General features: G+C 38.0%; 1 protein-coding gene across 1 annotated transcript in view; it reads left to right on the top strand.

Annotated features, from left to right (window-relative positions):
• The window catches only part of EYS (eyes shut homolog), a 939,662-nt gene that overhangs the window by 536,581 nt on the left and 384,262 nt on the right, over window positions 1-18,819 (top strand). Inside the window, exon 31 of the mRNA XM_059831070.1 lies at window positions 4,312-4,564. Within this exon, the coding sequence (XP_059687053.1) occupies window positions 4,312-4,564 (253 nt within the window). The remainder of the gene's footprint in view (window positions 1-4,311; window positions 4,565-18,819) is intronic.

Genomic DNA, 18,819 nt, shown 5'->3' on the forward strand with positions numbered 1-18,819 from the left:
ACCACTGAGAATAGTCTGCTTTCCTTATAGCCTCCCATCAGGTCTTAATAACCATTGATGAGAACCTGGACCCTGAGCATTCTGTTTTCCAAGTTAAACAAATTCCAACTCTCTCAGCCTCTCCCATATGAGAGATGCCCCAGCCTCTAGTCATCTCTTTTGGCCCTTTGCTGGTCTCTCTCCAGTAGGTCCATATATGTCTTATACTGGTAAGCCCAGAACTGGATGCAGTACTCCAGACATAGCCTCACCATTGCTGAGCTGATGTGAGGGATCACCTCCCTCAGTCTGTTAGCAATGGCTTTCGTAATGCAGCCCAGGATTTTGCTGGTCTTCTTTGCTACAAGTGCACATTGCTGGCTCATGCAATTTGTCATCCACCAAGAGCCCTAGGTCCTTCTCTGCAAAGCCGCTTTCTAGTGTGTCAGCCTCAAGCATGTACTGGTGCATGGGGTTATTCCACCCCAGGTACACGACTTTGCATTTCCCTTTACTGAGTTTCCAGAGGTTCCTGTCGGCACAATTCTCCACGCCTCTCGAGGTTGGTATAAATGGCAGCAAACTCACCTGGCATATCAACCACTCGTCCCAATTTTGTATCACATGAAAACTTGCTGAGGGTGCACCCTGTCCTATCATTCATTACCAAAGAGCTTAAGTAGTAATGGACCTAGTATGAACCCTTGGGCTACATCATTAATGACTGGCCTCCAGCAGGACTTCATGCTGCTGATCACTGAACACACGCCCTTTGAGCCTGGCAGTTCAGCCACATCTCACTGTCCATTCATCTAGTCAATACATTGTCACCTTGTCTGTGGGGATGTTATGGCAGAAAGTGTTGAAAGCCTTACTAAAGTTGAGATAGACAACATCCACTGCTCTCCCCTCATCCACCAAGCCATTCATCTCTTCATAGAGGACTATCAGGTTGGTAAAGCACTATTTCCCCTTCATAGCTCCACGCCAACTATTCCTAACCACGCTCTTGTCCTTTCTGTGCTGAGAAACAGTTTCCAGGTGTCAGTGCTTCATCCGCTTGCCAGGAATTGAGGTGAGGCTGACTGGCTTCTAGTTCCCTGGATCTTCCTTCTTGCCTTTCTTGAAGACAGGACTGACATATGCTTTCTTCCAGTCACAGGAATTTCTCCCAATTGCAGTGACTATTTGCCCATAATTTTGTAAATTCTGTATTTTACCATAAGGGCTTGGTAGGTTGAAAATGGATTTTAATAATGCATATAATCTGACTAAATTTACTGATAGACTATCCTAAGAAGGAAGAGGCTAGCCCATAAAAATCAATACAATTTTTTCATAGGGTGCTTTTTACAGAGTACAATGCGTACAGTTGATGCTTCCCCACAGTCTGTAGCAACTGCTCTCTTTTTGTCTTCAAAAGCAGGCTGGTATTCAAAGCAAGGTCAGGTGATGATGAAGGATATATCAGTTGAGGGACACAGTCATTTTATATGGAAAACAGTCAGACCCACATTTTAAAATAATCTCATTTTGTTCATTAAGTATTTATACTTATCCTACATGAACAACTGTAATGGAGAAGATCAGTTACGCTATTTTTTTTTAGTATTTATTTCTCATAAAAATCTTCTGAACGCCAAATAAAACCATCAGAGAGGAATCTTAAAATCTGTATAAAGAAAATTTTTTTCACTCAGTGCAAAATTCATTGGTGCAAGTCAGTGTTGCATGATGCTGTAGAGACCAAAAGTACAAATAAGTCTAAAAATGGGTTAAAAGGAGGATAGGTTCATCGTTATTTAAATTACTCTTCTGACTGTTACCTGGCTTAGGGAGTCTTTGAATTACTCACTGCCAGAAGTTGGAATAGTATATTTGGTGAATTATCGGATGCAAACTCTGCTTGTTTTCTTCCTATATTCTTCCCCAAGTATTCATAAATAGCTCACTGATGATGGAGCTAGATAGATATCTGACCCGTGGGGGCAGCTTTTCTGTTATTACATAGCTTGGCTGTTAACTGTACAGTATTTTGTAGAACAAGCCCTTACAGAAGAAAAAGTAACAAACTTCTGAAGTAGCTGGAATTTAAGATGTATTGTCTTTGCTTTTATTCCATTACTCACTGTTCCATCTTCAGTCCCTCAGATTCCACTATGCTTTGGGAAGTCCACATTAGAGAAAGAAAACATGAAAAAAAAGATCCAGAAAAATGCTTAACATACCTGTCTTCAGCATGAAAGATAAGGAGTTAGGGTCTAAACATCTCAAGATGTGTATTTGGTAGGCCCCTCATGGGTTCTGGTCCCTAACCACAAGTAAGTGTGAGGTGGAAAGAGTGCAACTCCCAGAGAAATAAGTATTCAAGGAACTCCAGCTACAGTGTGTGTTAAGTAAATCTTGTATGTCTATGTATGTCTAATGCTATCTGAAGTATAAATCATAAAGTATGGATCATGAAGTTTCTCATAAATTTTAAGAAGAAAAGCATAGCCAGTGGTATATGGAAAAATTATTACTTTTTAAATGGAAACATCTATAGACACCTACTTTCAAATACAAATCTGCAGCATTTGCCTTCATGGAAACTGTTAAAGCATTCACAGACACTTTCAAGGCTATCAAATTTATTTATGACTATTTAACATACCCTTCATGCACAGTGGAGGTTATCCACATCTGCTTTGTTTCTATGAGTCATAAAATCATAATCAAATGCTCTTCACCATTACATGTAGTAGTAATAAAAAGGCACTAATTTGTCACAGGGAAAGTCAGAATGCAACGTAAAGTTTATAGGATTAAGAAAGATTATTAGACAGAAATCTTATTCAAACTGATAATTTGTGCTATGTGCAGAATTAGAAAAAAGCAAGGAGGAAATGCTTTTTTATCATTGTATGGAAATCCAACATATAAATTGGCCCGCTGTTCCTTCGTGCTTTGGAATACTGATACAGGGAGTGATTTTATAAGATGCCATGAATTTACCAGATAGCTTATCAGCTTGCCAAAACAAATTAAGAATTTGATTGAAACAAGCGTGGATGTATCTAAATCATTCCAAATACCTCAATTTAACCTCTTCCTTTTTAAATACTGAATGATTTAAACTACTTGTAAGAAAAGTAATTTCAGTTTCTATGTCTGCATTTCTGCCTTTCTCTCTGGCACCTCCTATTGTTTCTTAATATCATAAATGAATTGAATAGAGTTGATAAAGATCTCAGAAAATGTAAGTTGCTTCAAGTTCTCTGTAAATAGCTAACCAGATAGACAAGAGAGACCATTTAAGCATCTTGTCTGAGGGAAAGTGTGCAATGAGCACATGCTTATTGAGCACTAGAGAATTTACTTGGATTTTCTTACATGTGCCCCAGTTGCAGGAGAAGCTTCAGTCAGAAATTATATCATGATGATATGTTGTCAGAGATGCATGTCTTTCATGGATGACACTGTGCATATTTTAAATAGCTATCCAAATATGTAGGATCCTTCTAGGTTAGCTAAGTTAGCTGTATCTCTTCACATAGTCCATCAGTTCATTGCAACAGAAGTGAAAATAAAATGAACCCAGGCCTGGCTTCAACATATATTTATTTCACAGTTCAAGAATGCATTTAATTCACATAATTATTGCTGTAGAAGAATTGTATTATTTCTTGCCTTTTTTACAGACCACTGAATATGAACATTTTTCATTTATTAATAGGAAGGATATTTCAGGCTTCCCATGAATTGTTAGTCCTGATAAAAAATAAAAAGTGATTGCCAGGTCCAATTTGAGACTGCCACTACATTTTTTCTTTTCTAAGAGTTACCTGTGACCTTAATGTATTAACAAGGTGCTGTGTGAAGATTTGGTAACAACAAGCAACAAATAATGAGCTTCAGTGTACAAAAAGAAAGAACATTAACTTGACAATCAGAACAAACAATAGGTTTTTAGACAGCTAAGTCCACTGTACAAAGTTTTCTGTATAACTACATGCTAACTGAAGATGATTATTTTAACCACTTTTTATTACTAGTAACAATACTATATTTGATACTTTGCAATTATGAATCTGTGGGGAAATTCTTTTTATTGATAATTTGTAATACTAAGTCAGAGCCAAAATATCGTTTGGTTAAAATTTAAAATATACAACTATACTATTAAATTAGTTAAGCAATATTTTCCACATGGTTAGATTTGCTTTCAAAAGTGTGGACAGCTTAATATAAGCAAACAACATTTTAGAATCAGAAGAAAGCAATAATTCGAACTAATGTGACTATAATATGCAAATTGTCTTCAAAAATGGCTTTTTTAAAATTCTTTTTCAGGGACGAAGCTGTGAGCTTAATTACAATGATTGCCTTATACAGTCCTGCTCCACTGGGTTTCTTTGTGTTGATGGAATAAACAATATCACCTGTTTACCTACTATTCCCCAAAGCAAGCAAACTGTTACTGAAGTGGCTGAAGTGTTTCCTGCTGAGATTTTAGACAATGACCTCCCACCAGCTCTGGCTGTGTCTATGGAACTTTGGTCTAAACATGCTTCTCCTGATTTTCGTGCAGGAGAGGTGTCCCAAGGTAAGAAGAAAAAGCTTCTGAGTAATCAAACTTCTTTCCTTGTTAGTGCTTTTTAAATGGTAAGACTATTCAAAATGTATTCATTTTCTTCTTAAGAATGTTGTTTTCTACTTCCTGTACTACCTTCTATTCTTTTGATTTAGTCCATCATCCTTTCTTAATTGCATTTATATGTAACTGCAAAATTACTCTTTTCTCCCAACATAATTTTTCCCAGCTTCTTACACATCCAGTAAGGAAAACTGCACTTTCTCTTAGCTTGGTTTTCAGTTTGTTTTGCTAGAATGTACAATTTCATATGCCTCATACTGCATTCAGCAATGTCTGACCCTCATGCCAATCTTCCCTTCTTCCTTGGCTAGTCAGCAGCAGAAAAATAATTTGCCTTACTCCATGGGGACTTTTTGGTTTTCCTTTCCCAGTTCACTTGTTTTCTGAGTGCTTCCTTTTCTGTGCATCTAGATGTTTTTCACTAAAAGTATCTGGAACAAGCCTCTCAACATCTCTGCCATTCTAACTGTTTATAGTGATGTTTTTAGGAAGCAAAAAAATTGCCTATCCCATTATTTTTGAAATATTTGAAGAAAAGTCAACACTAATAGAAGGGCAAGGAATTTTGATGATTATACCCTCATTGTGGCTTGTTCATTTTACTAAAGCTAGTATTATACAGCTAGGGTGTGTATAAGACATCCTTTTTACAGTTAGTTTCAGATTTTTTTGCTTATATAATCTTTCAAAGTAATTACTTGTATAAGAAATAAGCCAGGAGTCCTGGTTTTTAATTTGAGTAAATGACTTTTACTGAACGTTTGATTTCTATACAGGCTAGTCATTTGGGGATAAACCTAAGCATTTGTTGCATTCTTAACAGTAAGTAAAAGATGTAAATAATGACACTGAGTGAAATGCAGTTAGTAAATGAAGTTACATCTGCAGATCTTCCCAAACATCACATCAGCTAGTTTGCTGATGTTCTTAATGGATAACATTTTTAATTCATTTGGTTTATATTGATTCACAGTGGCAGTTTGATTTAGAAAATTTAATACTTCTGTTCTGAGCAGTGCCACTTGTTCTGATGCTGGCCCTCATACAGAATATGAATAATGGGAAGGTTTGCATTTACTCAACTCTTGAGGTCACTAAAACCGCTTGTACACTTTTATCAAGAATATGATTTGTAGAGTTGTATTTGTCTGCTATATAATACTTTGGTAAGACTGAATGAGGTTTTGGTGGCCATGTCATTTGCTGCAGACTCAGTCCAGGGCAAAAGTTATTAATTTTTTTCTTTTCTCTTATGTGGATTTTGTTGTTGGTTTTTTTTTTTTCCTCCCCTACATTTTTATTCTTAAAGGTCTGAAAAAGGCAGATATTTTCACCTGTGGAATACTTCTGATCAGTAATTTGGCTAAACTGAGCTATGGACTAAGAGGACTAATTGCCATTGGAGAGTCCTCAACAGTATTCAGGAGAGCAGCCTCAACAGATGTTCTCTCTTCACACTTTCTTAGTTCCGCTGTTCAGGTCTCAGTAAAAATAAAGTCTAATATCACACCTGTACCATATGTGGCTACTGATACTTCTATAGATTTAAGGTCAGTACCTCTTCCCCAGCATAATTATGGTACAATCTCGTTTGTCACTAGTTCCTTAATAACACTTTCTGTTTTCCGTACATTATTTCCCTACATTTTGATCATTAGAGCATCACCAGACTGTTGCTTTATCTGCCACAGACATGAGTTCGGTAATCAGTAACATACCAGGGGCTGAAACAGAATTAAAGATTGTGTCATTACTCTCCCGTGGATTACAGTTTACAACTGATTCTACAAGTGTAGCTTCAGTTCTCTGTAGGTTGCCTCACAAGGGTCCTGAAGAATTGTCAGGTGTCTCTTCAGCATCAGAAGAGCAGTGGAGATTATGAAGTCCTTCAATAATTTCTCATTCCCCTACTAAGATATATATTTAAAAGCAGATATCTTTCCGTAGTTTGTTTGTTATGCAAACATCTCTTCCTAGTGAATATCTGGCTATTACTGCTTCATCCATCAGCAGAGACTCACAAACATCAAATCACAGTCTGCTGATTCTTTAAGTGAGTTAAGCCAAATATGTGCAACATGTTCTATGACTGGAATAAAACCGATGAATTCTCAGACCAAGTTTTGCACAGCAAACAGTCCCCATTTTATGAGATGTTTTTGATTAACTCAGTGATATTAACCAGCTGGTACACACTAATGGGAGCTACTGCTATTACTTTTGGGTATTTATTTTCTTCATCTAGCAAAATAACATCATCAGTGGAGTTCACAGAACTGTCATCCTTGCATCCCACTACAGGAAATACACACACATCTCTGACTGATAGAACTGTCTGTTCTGCCTTTTCCTTCACAAGAATTAGATACTCATTTTCCATGTTTTGATTCATATTGTCTGACTATTTTTCCTTTGAAGACCATCTCTTTATAATCATAATTATCATCACTTATGTCCTTTGAAGAGAAAAATACAGACTTGACAAAATGAGGCACTACTATTGAGCAGCTGACAACAAAGGAAATTCAACAATTACTGGAGACAAATCTCCATGATCCAGTTATGGAAATCTATCATTCATTAAGTCAGGGTACTTTCTTAAACATTCAGCTGAGTAGTGTAACTCAAGAACTTTTAACCCACACAGTAAATAGTAGATGTGTTTTGAACTCAGAACTACTAACAAATGCAGGTGAGACTCTTAAAAATTTTTTAAAACAATCTGGTCAAGTGTTCTTGATTTATATCTTCTGCCTACAAAACGTCAGATATAGACTTACTGACTGACACCCTGAAAAGTTGTCATTATTCGAATCTTCTAGTGACGAGTTCTCTTGGTCTGCACAAGCCTCGTCTGTGCAAACAGAAGTTTGTAAAATGTTAGTGACTAAGCATTTATCTTTACATTCCTGTTATCCTACTTTAAGTTCTGCCTTACAAGAACATTAGCAATATTGTACTGAAACATATGAGATGAGCAGACACTACTGTTCTGCATGATAAGGAACTCCTCATGAATCTAAACACTGTCTCATGTAGACTTCACAGTATATCTGCAGTGGATTTGGTTTCTGGCCTTTATCAGCTGATGTTATCTGTTGAGTTTCTCATTTTTATTCAAACCACTTTTTGAGGTGGTAGGGTGTTTTTATAATAGAAGTGTCTGTCAAGGTTGCCAGGTGCTTGAAAGAGATTTATGGTAATCAGACAGCAGCCTGTTCAATGGATACAGCACCTGCTGCCGTCCCGGCCACAGATGGTTATTCTTCATGTTCTACCCCATAGGCTGCTAGATCAATATAGAAGCAGCTTGGAGGCTGCTATAATGCTGGCAGGCAATCAGCAACTGAACAGTTTCACTTCACTACAGTAAAGTTTTCAGAATTCTGGGTGTAGCTTTCATCATACATATAAATTCAGGAGGTATCTCTAGTGTTACAGTATATGAGTATGATTCTTAACATTTTTGAATGTAAAATAGGTATAGAGAAAAATGTATTTTTATCTCTTGAGAGAATATTATTTATATATAATATAATTAACTTGCCACTTCTCATTCCAAAATGAAACAGAAGATGGCTACATTTTTTTAAAACAGTACTTTTGTAAGAACATTGCAACTCTTTCAGAAATAAAGTCAGGGAACACACAAAAACCTATGAGTTCTAGAATTAAATATTAAGGAATATTGATTGGTTTGGACTATGTTTTTACACTGTACCTTTATAAAAAGATTTCCTACAAAATGAATACCAAACAAGCCAAGCAGAGGTTTTTTACTTTTACTGCTTTTCATTCTTTGCTTGGGGGTTTGTGTAGGAAAAAAATGATTTTATTTCATTGATTTAAATCACATAGAAAAATTAAAAAGGATTCTAGACCATGGAAGATATGTATAAACGTGCCAAAAGACAAGTAAAAAAGGTTTTTTTGGTATGGAATAACAGTTGTTTTCCTGGGAATGCTTGTCCATGTAGATTTCATTCTCAGTATGCATACATAAGTACACAGATCAAATTCTTTCTGCCAGAAGTGCCTCCTGATACTGTGCCTGCACTCATGAGGTCAAGTTGTCTGAGCATACCACTGTGGATCCCCAACTGATCAAGATATGAATCAACATGGAAATAAATCTCAAGCTCCACATCTAGTGGATAACTACTGGCTTAAAAAAGTTCCCTCAGAACTAGCTAAGAAAAATTTGTCACAGTGTGGTGGGTTGACCCTGGCTGGACACCAGGTGCCCACTAAGCTGCTCTATCACTCCACTTCCTCAGCGGGACAGGGGAAAGAAAATATAATGAAAGGCTCATGGGTTGAGATAAGGACAGAGAGATCCCTCACCAATTACTGTCATGGGCAAAACAGCCTTTACCTGGGGAAATTAGTTTAATTTATTACCAATCAAAATCAGAGTAGGATAATGAGAAATAAAACCAAATCTTAAAAACACCTTCCTCTCACCCTTCCCTTCTTCCCAGGCTCAACTTCACTCCTGATTTTTCTCTATGTCCTCCCCACTCAGCAGTGCAGGGGGATGGGGAATGGGGGTTGGGGTCAGTTGATCACACATTGTTTCTGCCACTCCTTCTTCCTTAGGGGGAGGACTTCTCACACTCTTCCCCTGCTCCAGTGTGGGGTCCCTCCCATGGGAGACAGTTCTCCACAAACTTCTCCAACGTGGGTCCTTCCCATGGGCTACAGTTCTTCACGAACTGCTCCAGCATGGGTCCTTCCCATGGGATGCAGTCCTTCAGGAACAGACTGCTCCCCCATGGGGTCATAAGTCCTGCCAGCAAACCTTCTCCATGGGCTCCTCTCTCCATGGGTCCACAGGTCCTGCCAGGACCCTGCTCCAGCATGGGCTTCCCACAGGGTCACAGCCTCCTTCGGGCATCCACCTGCTCCTGCATGGGGTCCTCCATGGGCTGCAGGTGGATATCTGCTTCACTGTGGACCCTCATGGGCTGCAGGGGCACAGCCTGCCTCACCATGGTCTTCACCATGGGCTGCAGGTGGATATCTGCTCCACCATGGACCTCCATGGGCTGCAGGGGACAGCCTGCCTCACCATGGTCTTCACCACGGGCTGCAGGGGAATCTCTGCTCCGGTGCCTGGAGCACCTCCTCCCCCTCCTTCTTCACTGACCTTGGTGTCTGCAGAGTTGTTTCTCTCACATAGTCTCACTCCTCTCTTCTCCGCTGCCATTGTGCAGTTGTTTTTTCCCCTTCTTAAATATGTTATCCCAGAGGTGCTACCACCATTGCTGATGGGCTCGGCCTTGGCTAGCGGTGGGTCCATCTTGGAGCCGGCTGGCATTGGCTCTATCAGACAGGGGGGAAGCTTCTAGCAGCTTCTAACAGAAGCCACCCCTATAGCCCCCCCACTATCAAAGCCTTGCCACACAAATCCCATACACTCAGGTTTTAACAAAATCTGTTAATCTCTTTCTTTTTTTTTTTTTTTCCTTATTCTTTGAATACACTTCAGTGTGAAGGATATTTGCATGGATTATACCATACACTTTCTAAGTGTTTCTTTCAATGTCTGTAACTTGTTTGGCGCCAAGTGAATTCTTTGGGGTCTGTATTAATCCTACTTTTTGGCTTATACAATATCAAGACACCTAAAAGTCACCAAGATCATAGTGTTGCATACTACAGTTTAGTTGACCACCATCTGCTTCCTCTTTGAAAGTGGGAGGCCCAAATATACCAAAAAGAATAGAGTTGAAACGTACTTTGCTTTCACCTTTCCTGTAAAAGCATCAGAGGGATTTATCTCCTAGTCCTTTGTCTTAAAGAGACTGCCTTAGAAAGCAGAAAAGGGCTTTAGAACTCACTCCTTGAGTGGAACATCACTTGGGAGTTAAAGGAAACAGGTGTTGCTGCCATGATTCCAGTATCCGTATGTTCAAAATACATGAACACATATAAGTTACGAGGTACACAGAAAGAGACCTAAAAGGCAGTATCTTTCAATTTCTTGTTTTCCATGGCTGGATCTTTTTTTGTAGTGGAAAGAAAAAATGAGGAAGAACAGTGTATCCCCAAAAGTAATATTTGGCATTGTGTTGATGCATAAGTAAATCTATGCCTTGTTCAATAGAAGAAATAGGACTATTATAAAGCCAAATGAGAAATGCTGTTGGATGAGTAAGTTCCTTAATACACTGGGATATCCATAGTAGAAGAAATGTGTCAAGCTGTTAAACCTGCTGTACACTTTTGTGCTTACTAGACTTAGTGTATTTATTAATAACTCATATTACTAAAACTTGGGAAAAAAAGACTGATGATTCACTGTCGATAACTTGCACTCTGGGGAAGATGGGTACTACATACTTTTCATATGTTTTAGTATTGTTATTCTTATCTGACAATGAGTTCATACATTATAGGAAGTTCTAAGAGAGTTTAAAATAGCAGGAGCCTCTAGGAAAGGAATATGAGACATGGGATCTGTTTGGCAGAAAAGTATATTCTTTGGTCCGGTCTCCAGGTATGCATTTCAACTACCATACTATTGCTTGTAGCAAATAATATTTTGTAAATAAATTTGTTCTGAGAAAAATACATGCTTATAGAAAAGCTTTTATGGGACCAGAAGGAATGATTTAAGTTCTTCATCACATAGAAATGTCTGCTAGCAAGCTGCAAAGTTCTGTATGCATGCTTAATATCCCTACCCATAATATGTCCATGCTCGTGTTGATGTTAATATTCTTCTGATCACAGTTATAATAGTAGAAGAGCTTCTACCTGAGTTTTGAAAGGTCTTCAACGTAAAGGTAGTGAAATAAATTTTCTTTAGCGGTAGTTTCCACAGGTATCCAAAGATCTATGAAGACATGTAATGATTTGTTCACTTGGTGCCTCTGATCTATATTATGGAGCTCAAACGTATTTTACAACCAGCTTGAAAAATAAGCCTATTTTTAAAAGTGCAGGGCTATTTGGGGTAAGTTGGTCTGCACATTTACAGACCACTTCTGTAGTAATGGCTTCCATACAGGCTATCCAGCAGAAAAAGTAAGACAAGGGAAAATGCAGGCCCTCTGCTGAACAAGGCAGGGAACCTAATGACAAAGGACAGAAAAAGCCAAAGTACTCTGTGCCTCCTTTGGCTCATTCTTTACAGGTAAGACTGGCCTTTGGGAATCCCTGAGACCAGTGAGAAATTCTGGAGCAAGGAAGACTCACCTTTGAAGAGGATCAGGTTAGGGAACATTTGGTAAAAATGGGCATACACAAGTCTGTTGAACCTGATATAATGATGCTCCCACAAACGCTGAGGGGGCTGGCTGAAGTCATTGCGAGGCAACTCCTGACAATCTTTGAAAGGTTGTAGTGATCAGGAGAGGTTTCTGGTGACTGGAAGAAAGTGTATGTCACTCCTGTCTTCAGGATGGACAAGAAGGAAGATCCAGGGAACTACAGCCAGTCAGCCTCACCTCAATTCCTGGAAACCTGGTGGAGCAACAACACAGGAAGGAGGAACAAGAGGGTGATTAGGAATAGTGGGCCTGGAGCTATGAAGGGGAAATAGTGCTTTACCAACCCGATAGCCCTCTATGAAGAGATGAATGGCTGAGTGGATGAGGGGAGAGCAGTGGATGTTGTCTATCTCAACTTTAGTAAGACTTTCAACACTTTCTGCCATAATGTCCTCTCAGACAAGCTGGTGATATGTGGACTAGATGAGTGGACAGTGAGATGGACTGAAAGCTGACTGAACTGCCAGGCTCAAAGTGCTGTGTTCAGCCAAACAGTATCCTGGGCTGCATTAGGGCAAGTTTTGAGACCAGGTCAAGGGGGTTGATTCCATGCACTGGTGGGACCATATCTGGAGTCCTGTGTCCATTTCTGGCCCCAGTACAAGAAAGATATGGACTTACTCAAGTGAGTCCAGGAAGAACCATGAAGATGATGAAGCAATGCTAGCATCTCACATACAAGGAGACTCTGAGAGAGTTGGGATTTCTTAGCCTTAAGAACAGAAGGCTCAGGAGGTGATCCTATCTTATCAGAGAGACCTTATAAATACAGAGTCAGAGACTTCCCGGTGGTGCCCACTGACAGGACAAGAGGCAATTGACACAAATTGAATTGCAGGAAATTCTTAAGGTTTTTTTCTCTCTTTTTTTCTTTTTACACTGTTAGGGCAGTCAAGCACTGGAACAGGTTGCCCAGAGAGATTGTGGAGTTTCTATCCTTGGAGAGATTCAGAACTGAAGTGGACAATGTCATGAGCAACCTATTGTAGCTGACCCTGCTGTGAGCAGGTGGGGTTGGATTAGACGATCTCCAGAGGTCCCTTCCAACCTCAGTTGTTCTGTGATTCTGTGATACCCTGTAATTGTTAGGGGAGAATTGCCTTATGGACATTGTTTAAGAAGACTCCTAGTATTTACTTCCATGCAGGTATCTAGTTACTCACTGTTGTGGTGTAACCCCAGCTGGCAACTAAGCACCACACAGCTGCTCGCTCACTCCCCCCTGCCCCAGCGGGATGGGGGAGAGAATTGGAAAAGCAAGAGTGAGAAAGCTTGTGGGTTGAGATAAGAACAGTTTAATAAATGAAATAAAATAATAGTAGTAGTAGTAGTAATAATAATAATAATGATGATGATGATGATGATGAAAAGGAAACAAACAAAGAAAATAAGACCCAGGAAAGACAAGTGATGCAAATGAAAACAATTGCTCACCACCTTCCGACCAATGCCCAGCCTGTCCCCCCGCAGCAGTCTCCAGGCCAGCTTTCCCCCTAGTTTATATACTGACCATGATGTCATATGGTATGGAGTATCTCTTTGGTCAGTCGGGGTCAGCTGTCCCGGCTGTGTCCCCTCCCAACTTCTTGTGCACCCCCAGCCTACTCGCTGGTGGGGTGGTGTGAGAAGCAGAAAAGGCCTTGACTCTGTGTAAGCACTGCTCAGTAATAACGACAACATCCCTGTATTATCAACACTGTTTTCAGCACAAATCCAAAACAGCCCCATACTAGCTACTATGAAAAAAATTAACTCTACCCCAGCCAAAACCAGCACACTCACTAAGGGTGGGATTCATCTTATCTGTTGCTATCCATTAGCTAATCTTTGTAAACTCTTGTCACTGTGTAGTAAATGAAGAGGAAATGGCACCACCTGCTTTAGACATCTGTTCTGGGATAGAAGGTAAACTCTTCTCCTTTCCTCCATATATAGTATTGTGGTTTTTTGTAGTGTTGTTTTGAATATTGGGCTGGCTTCTCTGTTCATGTTATGTCGTGGATGGTGAAGCTCACAAAGACATCTGGGAGACCAAAACCAATAGAACTGGGTATCAATGTTAACAGCACATCTCAGGGAAATGGAGCTACTACACAGCAGCTAACTGACTTTACTTCTATTATTTATGGAGAATGACACGCATTAAAGCGGGTTTTCATCCCTCTATTGCACCACCTACTCCCACTGCTCATATGGTTTGTGTTCAATATGTAACATTATTTCCTTTAAGACTGCCTAACATATTAAGTGGGATCTGAAAATATGATTAATAATAGTCAAATTGGCACATACTACAAAGCTCCTCATATGTAGTATTTTTTTGTTTAAAATCTTACTCTACCAAATTTCAGATTTTGATTTCCCACTTGCTCACATTCAGTTGTTATTAATTAAAGACTCTAGGAGAAAGGAAAATTCAGAGCTTTCATTGTTTTTTACACAGTTTTCCATAATAATGTAACGCTTTTCCATCTTTCTCCTTAATCAAAAGTTCTATTCAATTATACAAAACAGTGTATGCCAAAGTTTCTGAAAAATGTTGAAATTACATGACAACTTTGCCTTCTAGTTCTGTTTTACCATACTGATTTGTGTCTGTTTTATTCACTAGAGCTGCCATCACTCTTATGATTACTTTAAACTTCGTCTTTTATCAGTTCTCCCAGACATATCATTATTATTCAGCCCATTTTAGTTTCCCTGTTCTCAATAGCTGTAATCATATGCTGATTTTAAATGCATCTTGTTATATCTGCTATATCAAGGAAGGAAATACTTTTAACATAGTTAAGATGCTAGCTATGTAGGTTAGCATGGAATTTCATGCAAAGTGAATGCATTGAACCCTGATCCACTATTTGCACTGTATCTGCAACTGCTAGAAGCCTGACCTTGGTAACTTTCCAGACCTCTTTCACAAGCAGTCATTCTCCCCAGTGATCTGATAAAGAACACATAGAAGTGTTAATGCAAGCCTGGCCTGCTTCTGCTTTTATTTAGGTGTAAACTGCTACCCTGCAAGCAAAAGCATTTTGATAGCCTGTAACTTTGAAGTGCATTTTTTACTCTGATTACATCAGACTTCTAGGCAAGCAAGATATATAGGAAAATCTGTGGGAATTCTGTGTACATGAACGTCATAGTGAGAAAAAAGGTAAACAAAGTAAAATTAACTTTTTTTTTAAGAAAATGATACGATTTGTTAATTTCTAAGTTTCTGTATCATCATGAAAATGGGTACATGAATATACTGACATGTATACCTCTACATGTGTAAATTATATGTATTGTGTATATACATACTCTATTGTCTATGAAGTTTGTAATATACACTCACAAACACACTGAGAAATGTCCATACACATACAGATTCCTTGTTCCTGATATAGACAGATATGTTCTGTACTACCAATGTGAACAATTCTTAGTTCAGTTACATTGAAAAATACTTTGTTTTGAAAATACTGACTTTTAACTTTACTTCATCAAATATTTAGTTCCCAGGTCAATAATCCTTAGTATTCATCTCACTAAAATGCTATATTGTGTAGTAAACCATGTTTCTTTTTTTCTTTAAACATTGTGTAGATGCATTAAAAAAAAATCTATGAATATTAGTTAGCATCATACTTTCAAATCTGTCATCTAGTGTGTCATAACAATGTAGAATGATGAGAAAATTTGAGAAGATCAATATGTGGCTAGCTTTCAATCAGTTTTTGGTGTGAACCTCTTTTGATGTAAGTAAAATGGTGATAGTGGAGGAAAAATGATATCACAGATGTACACTCTTTACATCTGGAAGAGAAATTTCAGAAAAAATAGAAGGAATAAATTTTACTCACCTGCAAAAAAAATCACAATCTAACATGTGAAAAATCCACAATATTATAGCACTCATGGCTCATTTATAAGAAAATGGGATTGATGAAGTGTGAAATAGTGGTTTATATGTCATAATATACAAAAAGTTTAAACAAGTAAATGAATGACAAATCACAGACTGTAAGGTTTAAGTCCACCCTTATGTATGTACATAATGTCCAGTAAGCCTCTTAGTATTGTAACATACATAATATTAAAAATATTTACACTCTATCTGACGAACATAAAACTGGTGTGGATCAGGTGATGGGACATTTCAGCCTTCATAGAAAATAATATTGAAGAAAGTCTACTACTTTAATAATGTAATGTTCTTAACTAATTAGAAAACCTTCACATTTTCATTTTTTTTATTATGCACTCTTAGTCAAATGAAACTAAAATCAATAAAGTTGGTCTGTTAAATTAGATCACCTCATTTTAATTTCAAAAATATTTTACCTTGATTTTTTCACTTTGTATTTTCTACGTTATCAGAAGACATAAAAAACATAAAAATATAAAACTCTAAAAATGTAACAGAATCATATTGACTTCAGGTAATTTTGCTAACCTTTTTAAAAACTACCAGAAGAAACTAATTCATAGTATTCTGTAATATTTGACAGTAGACTATACTGACTAGCTTCTTTCCTTAAAAATTAACAAATAGACTTTTCAAGGAGATTGCATACAAGGACATATCTATAATGAAAGTCTTTTTACTGATGATTGTGATTCACAGCAGTAAGAAATGCTTCATACAAATGACAAAATAAACTCTTTAGTGGTAACTGTGTATTTCCCAAACATGTAATTAGGTTTAGCTTTAAAAAATAATGTTGGTAATTAAAATAGGATATTTTTGTCCTCGCAAAACCGATGATAGATAGAGGTGCCAGATTCTTACCTGTGATGGGTTAAATTTCCCTTTTGAGTTGACAACTATGTTCTGCCTTTTAACCATCACAAGTGTTCCAGTAATGTTGAAACATTTTTTAGACTTTGTATTTTCCATCTGCACAGAGGTTCATTTTGCTTGATATTCTCAGGATTATGTTAGTTCACAGCAGAAAGAGTTGTGACATTGGGAATAAAACTCTTGGCATGCATGCCATTGATAGCAGATTTTGAGTGTCAGGTATATAGAAGCCATCCTGAGAACAGTATCTATGACAGTCAGTAGCTCCTGTCATTTGGAGTGTCAAAGCCAGTGGGATCTATGAGCAGCATCTACTCCTGGGACTGATAGATCACCAATAGCATCTTCTGTCTCTGAAAGACAGTACTCTAAGGAACTTTCTACAGGCATAGTTAACTTCCATATGATTAAAAAAAAAAAAAAAAGAGTAAGTAAGTGGAACAGAACAAGTATTTCTGGGTTAGAGAAGCTATTGTTTTCCCAGTAACTCAAAAGATTTTTTTGCTTTTGTTAAATAATATGAGCATTCTGTGTTAAGGTTGTGTATATGTTAGCTTAATTTGTATATTTTTGGACGAACTGAACTATATAGCATTCATGCTAACATTCATCAGCATAGCCAAGAGTACTTTTCTGGCATCTTAAAATGTCATTTGTGCTGTAGGTTCGGAGGACCATTTACATTTTAGAGCAGTTAGTGCAATTACTGAATTTACTTATGCTTTGCTTTTACTCTTAAACCCCACGTTGAATATACTCAAAATAAATCATAATGATCAACTTCTGTAGTTTAAAATAACAAAGGTTTTAGAGTTGTGAGAACCTCCTACTAAGGCTTTCTCTAGTTATTTATTTGAAAAACCTGTTATTTGGTATAATATGAGGTGCATCCCAAATGCACAGATTGCTCTTCGAAGATACTGTTACATGCTCTGGAGTTAAGTAATCCTTAGGGATGATTTAGCAGCATTCAGGAAGTGTAAACACTGCCACTTCAACTGTTCCTTCAGCTTAGTGGAGGAAGTAGAGCGGTTCCTGTGTGATTCCCTCGAGCGAGTAACTTCTCACCAGCAGTGATAATGTTCTGATAACAGTCACTGGGATCTGGACCAAAGAGAGAAGTACAATAGGAGGGATGCACTATTGGATTCTAGTGCAAGGTCTCTAGTCCTGTGGTTGGTAAACATTGTTCAAACAAAGGCATCTGCGTTTAAATTCTGTTGCACAATGAATACGAAGTATGACAGCTACCAGCTGTCTAAGACTGGAGAAAAAAACATTAAGGGTGGATGATGTATGATTTTCCTTGCAAATAATAACCATAATAATTCTGAGTAACTCTGAGCAAACGTGACCTGTACTTAGGTTTCAATAATGTAAATTCTCAGACTTCATCCTGCCAAGAAAAGATAATCAATATCTAAGAGAAAAGAATTCTTTCTTGATTTAGTGCGTCTCAGAAACTCTTCCTTTGATTGTGATCTCTGCTTACATGGGCATTACAGTAAGACAGAGGAACTATTGGCTAAACATTATCTATAAGTCTCAGTTTTGTTCTCAAATCAGTCATATCTGTACATATGTAAAGAGGGTAGTGTGTTTTTGAAAGTAAAAGAAGAAAGAAACCTTCTAAAATGCTGTGATATGTGTTTGCAAGTGAAGGAAGTTGTAGGATGGGGAGGGTGAAAAAGAAATATGTGAGGTAGAAGAGTGGGGGACATTGTAGGGTCAGGACAGGATAAGCAAAAGTGGGTGCACAGTGAGGAAACAGGGGATAAGAATCAAGCAGGAAAATTGATCAAGAATGTGAGAGCATTCAGGATGACATGTTTAGGAACAAGACCTGAAATGGTGCAACAGATTATTGGTCCTGAAGAAAATGAGTGCCTGTACTCTTCCCAGATTCCCTTCAGTTTCTGCCAGTGTATTAATCCTAAAAATCTCCATATATACCATGGTGGAAACAAGAGGCAATACCTTATCATGAGTAGAGCAGTAGTCCTCCTGCTATGTGCCATGTAGGCTCACTGTTTTACCCTTTCAATACCTCTAATTTTAACAGGCTTCTAGAGTTGTGAGCAAGAGCGGATTATGCACCTCAGACCTTTGACCAGGGGGTTGTCTTGTTTCAAGTAGCCAAT

The sequence above is a fragment of the Gavia stellata genome, chromosome 2 (genome assembly GCF_030936135.1).
Source record: "Gavia stellata isolate bGavSte3 chromosome 2, bGavSte3.hap2, whole genome shotgun sequence".
Taxonomy (NCBI): Eukaryota; Metazoa; Chordata; class Aves; order Gaviiformes; family Gaviidae; genus Gavia; species Gavia stellata.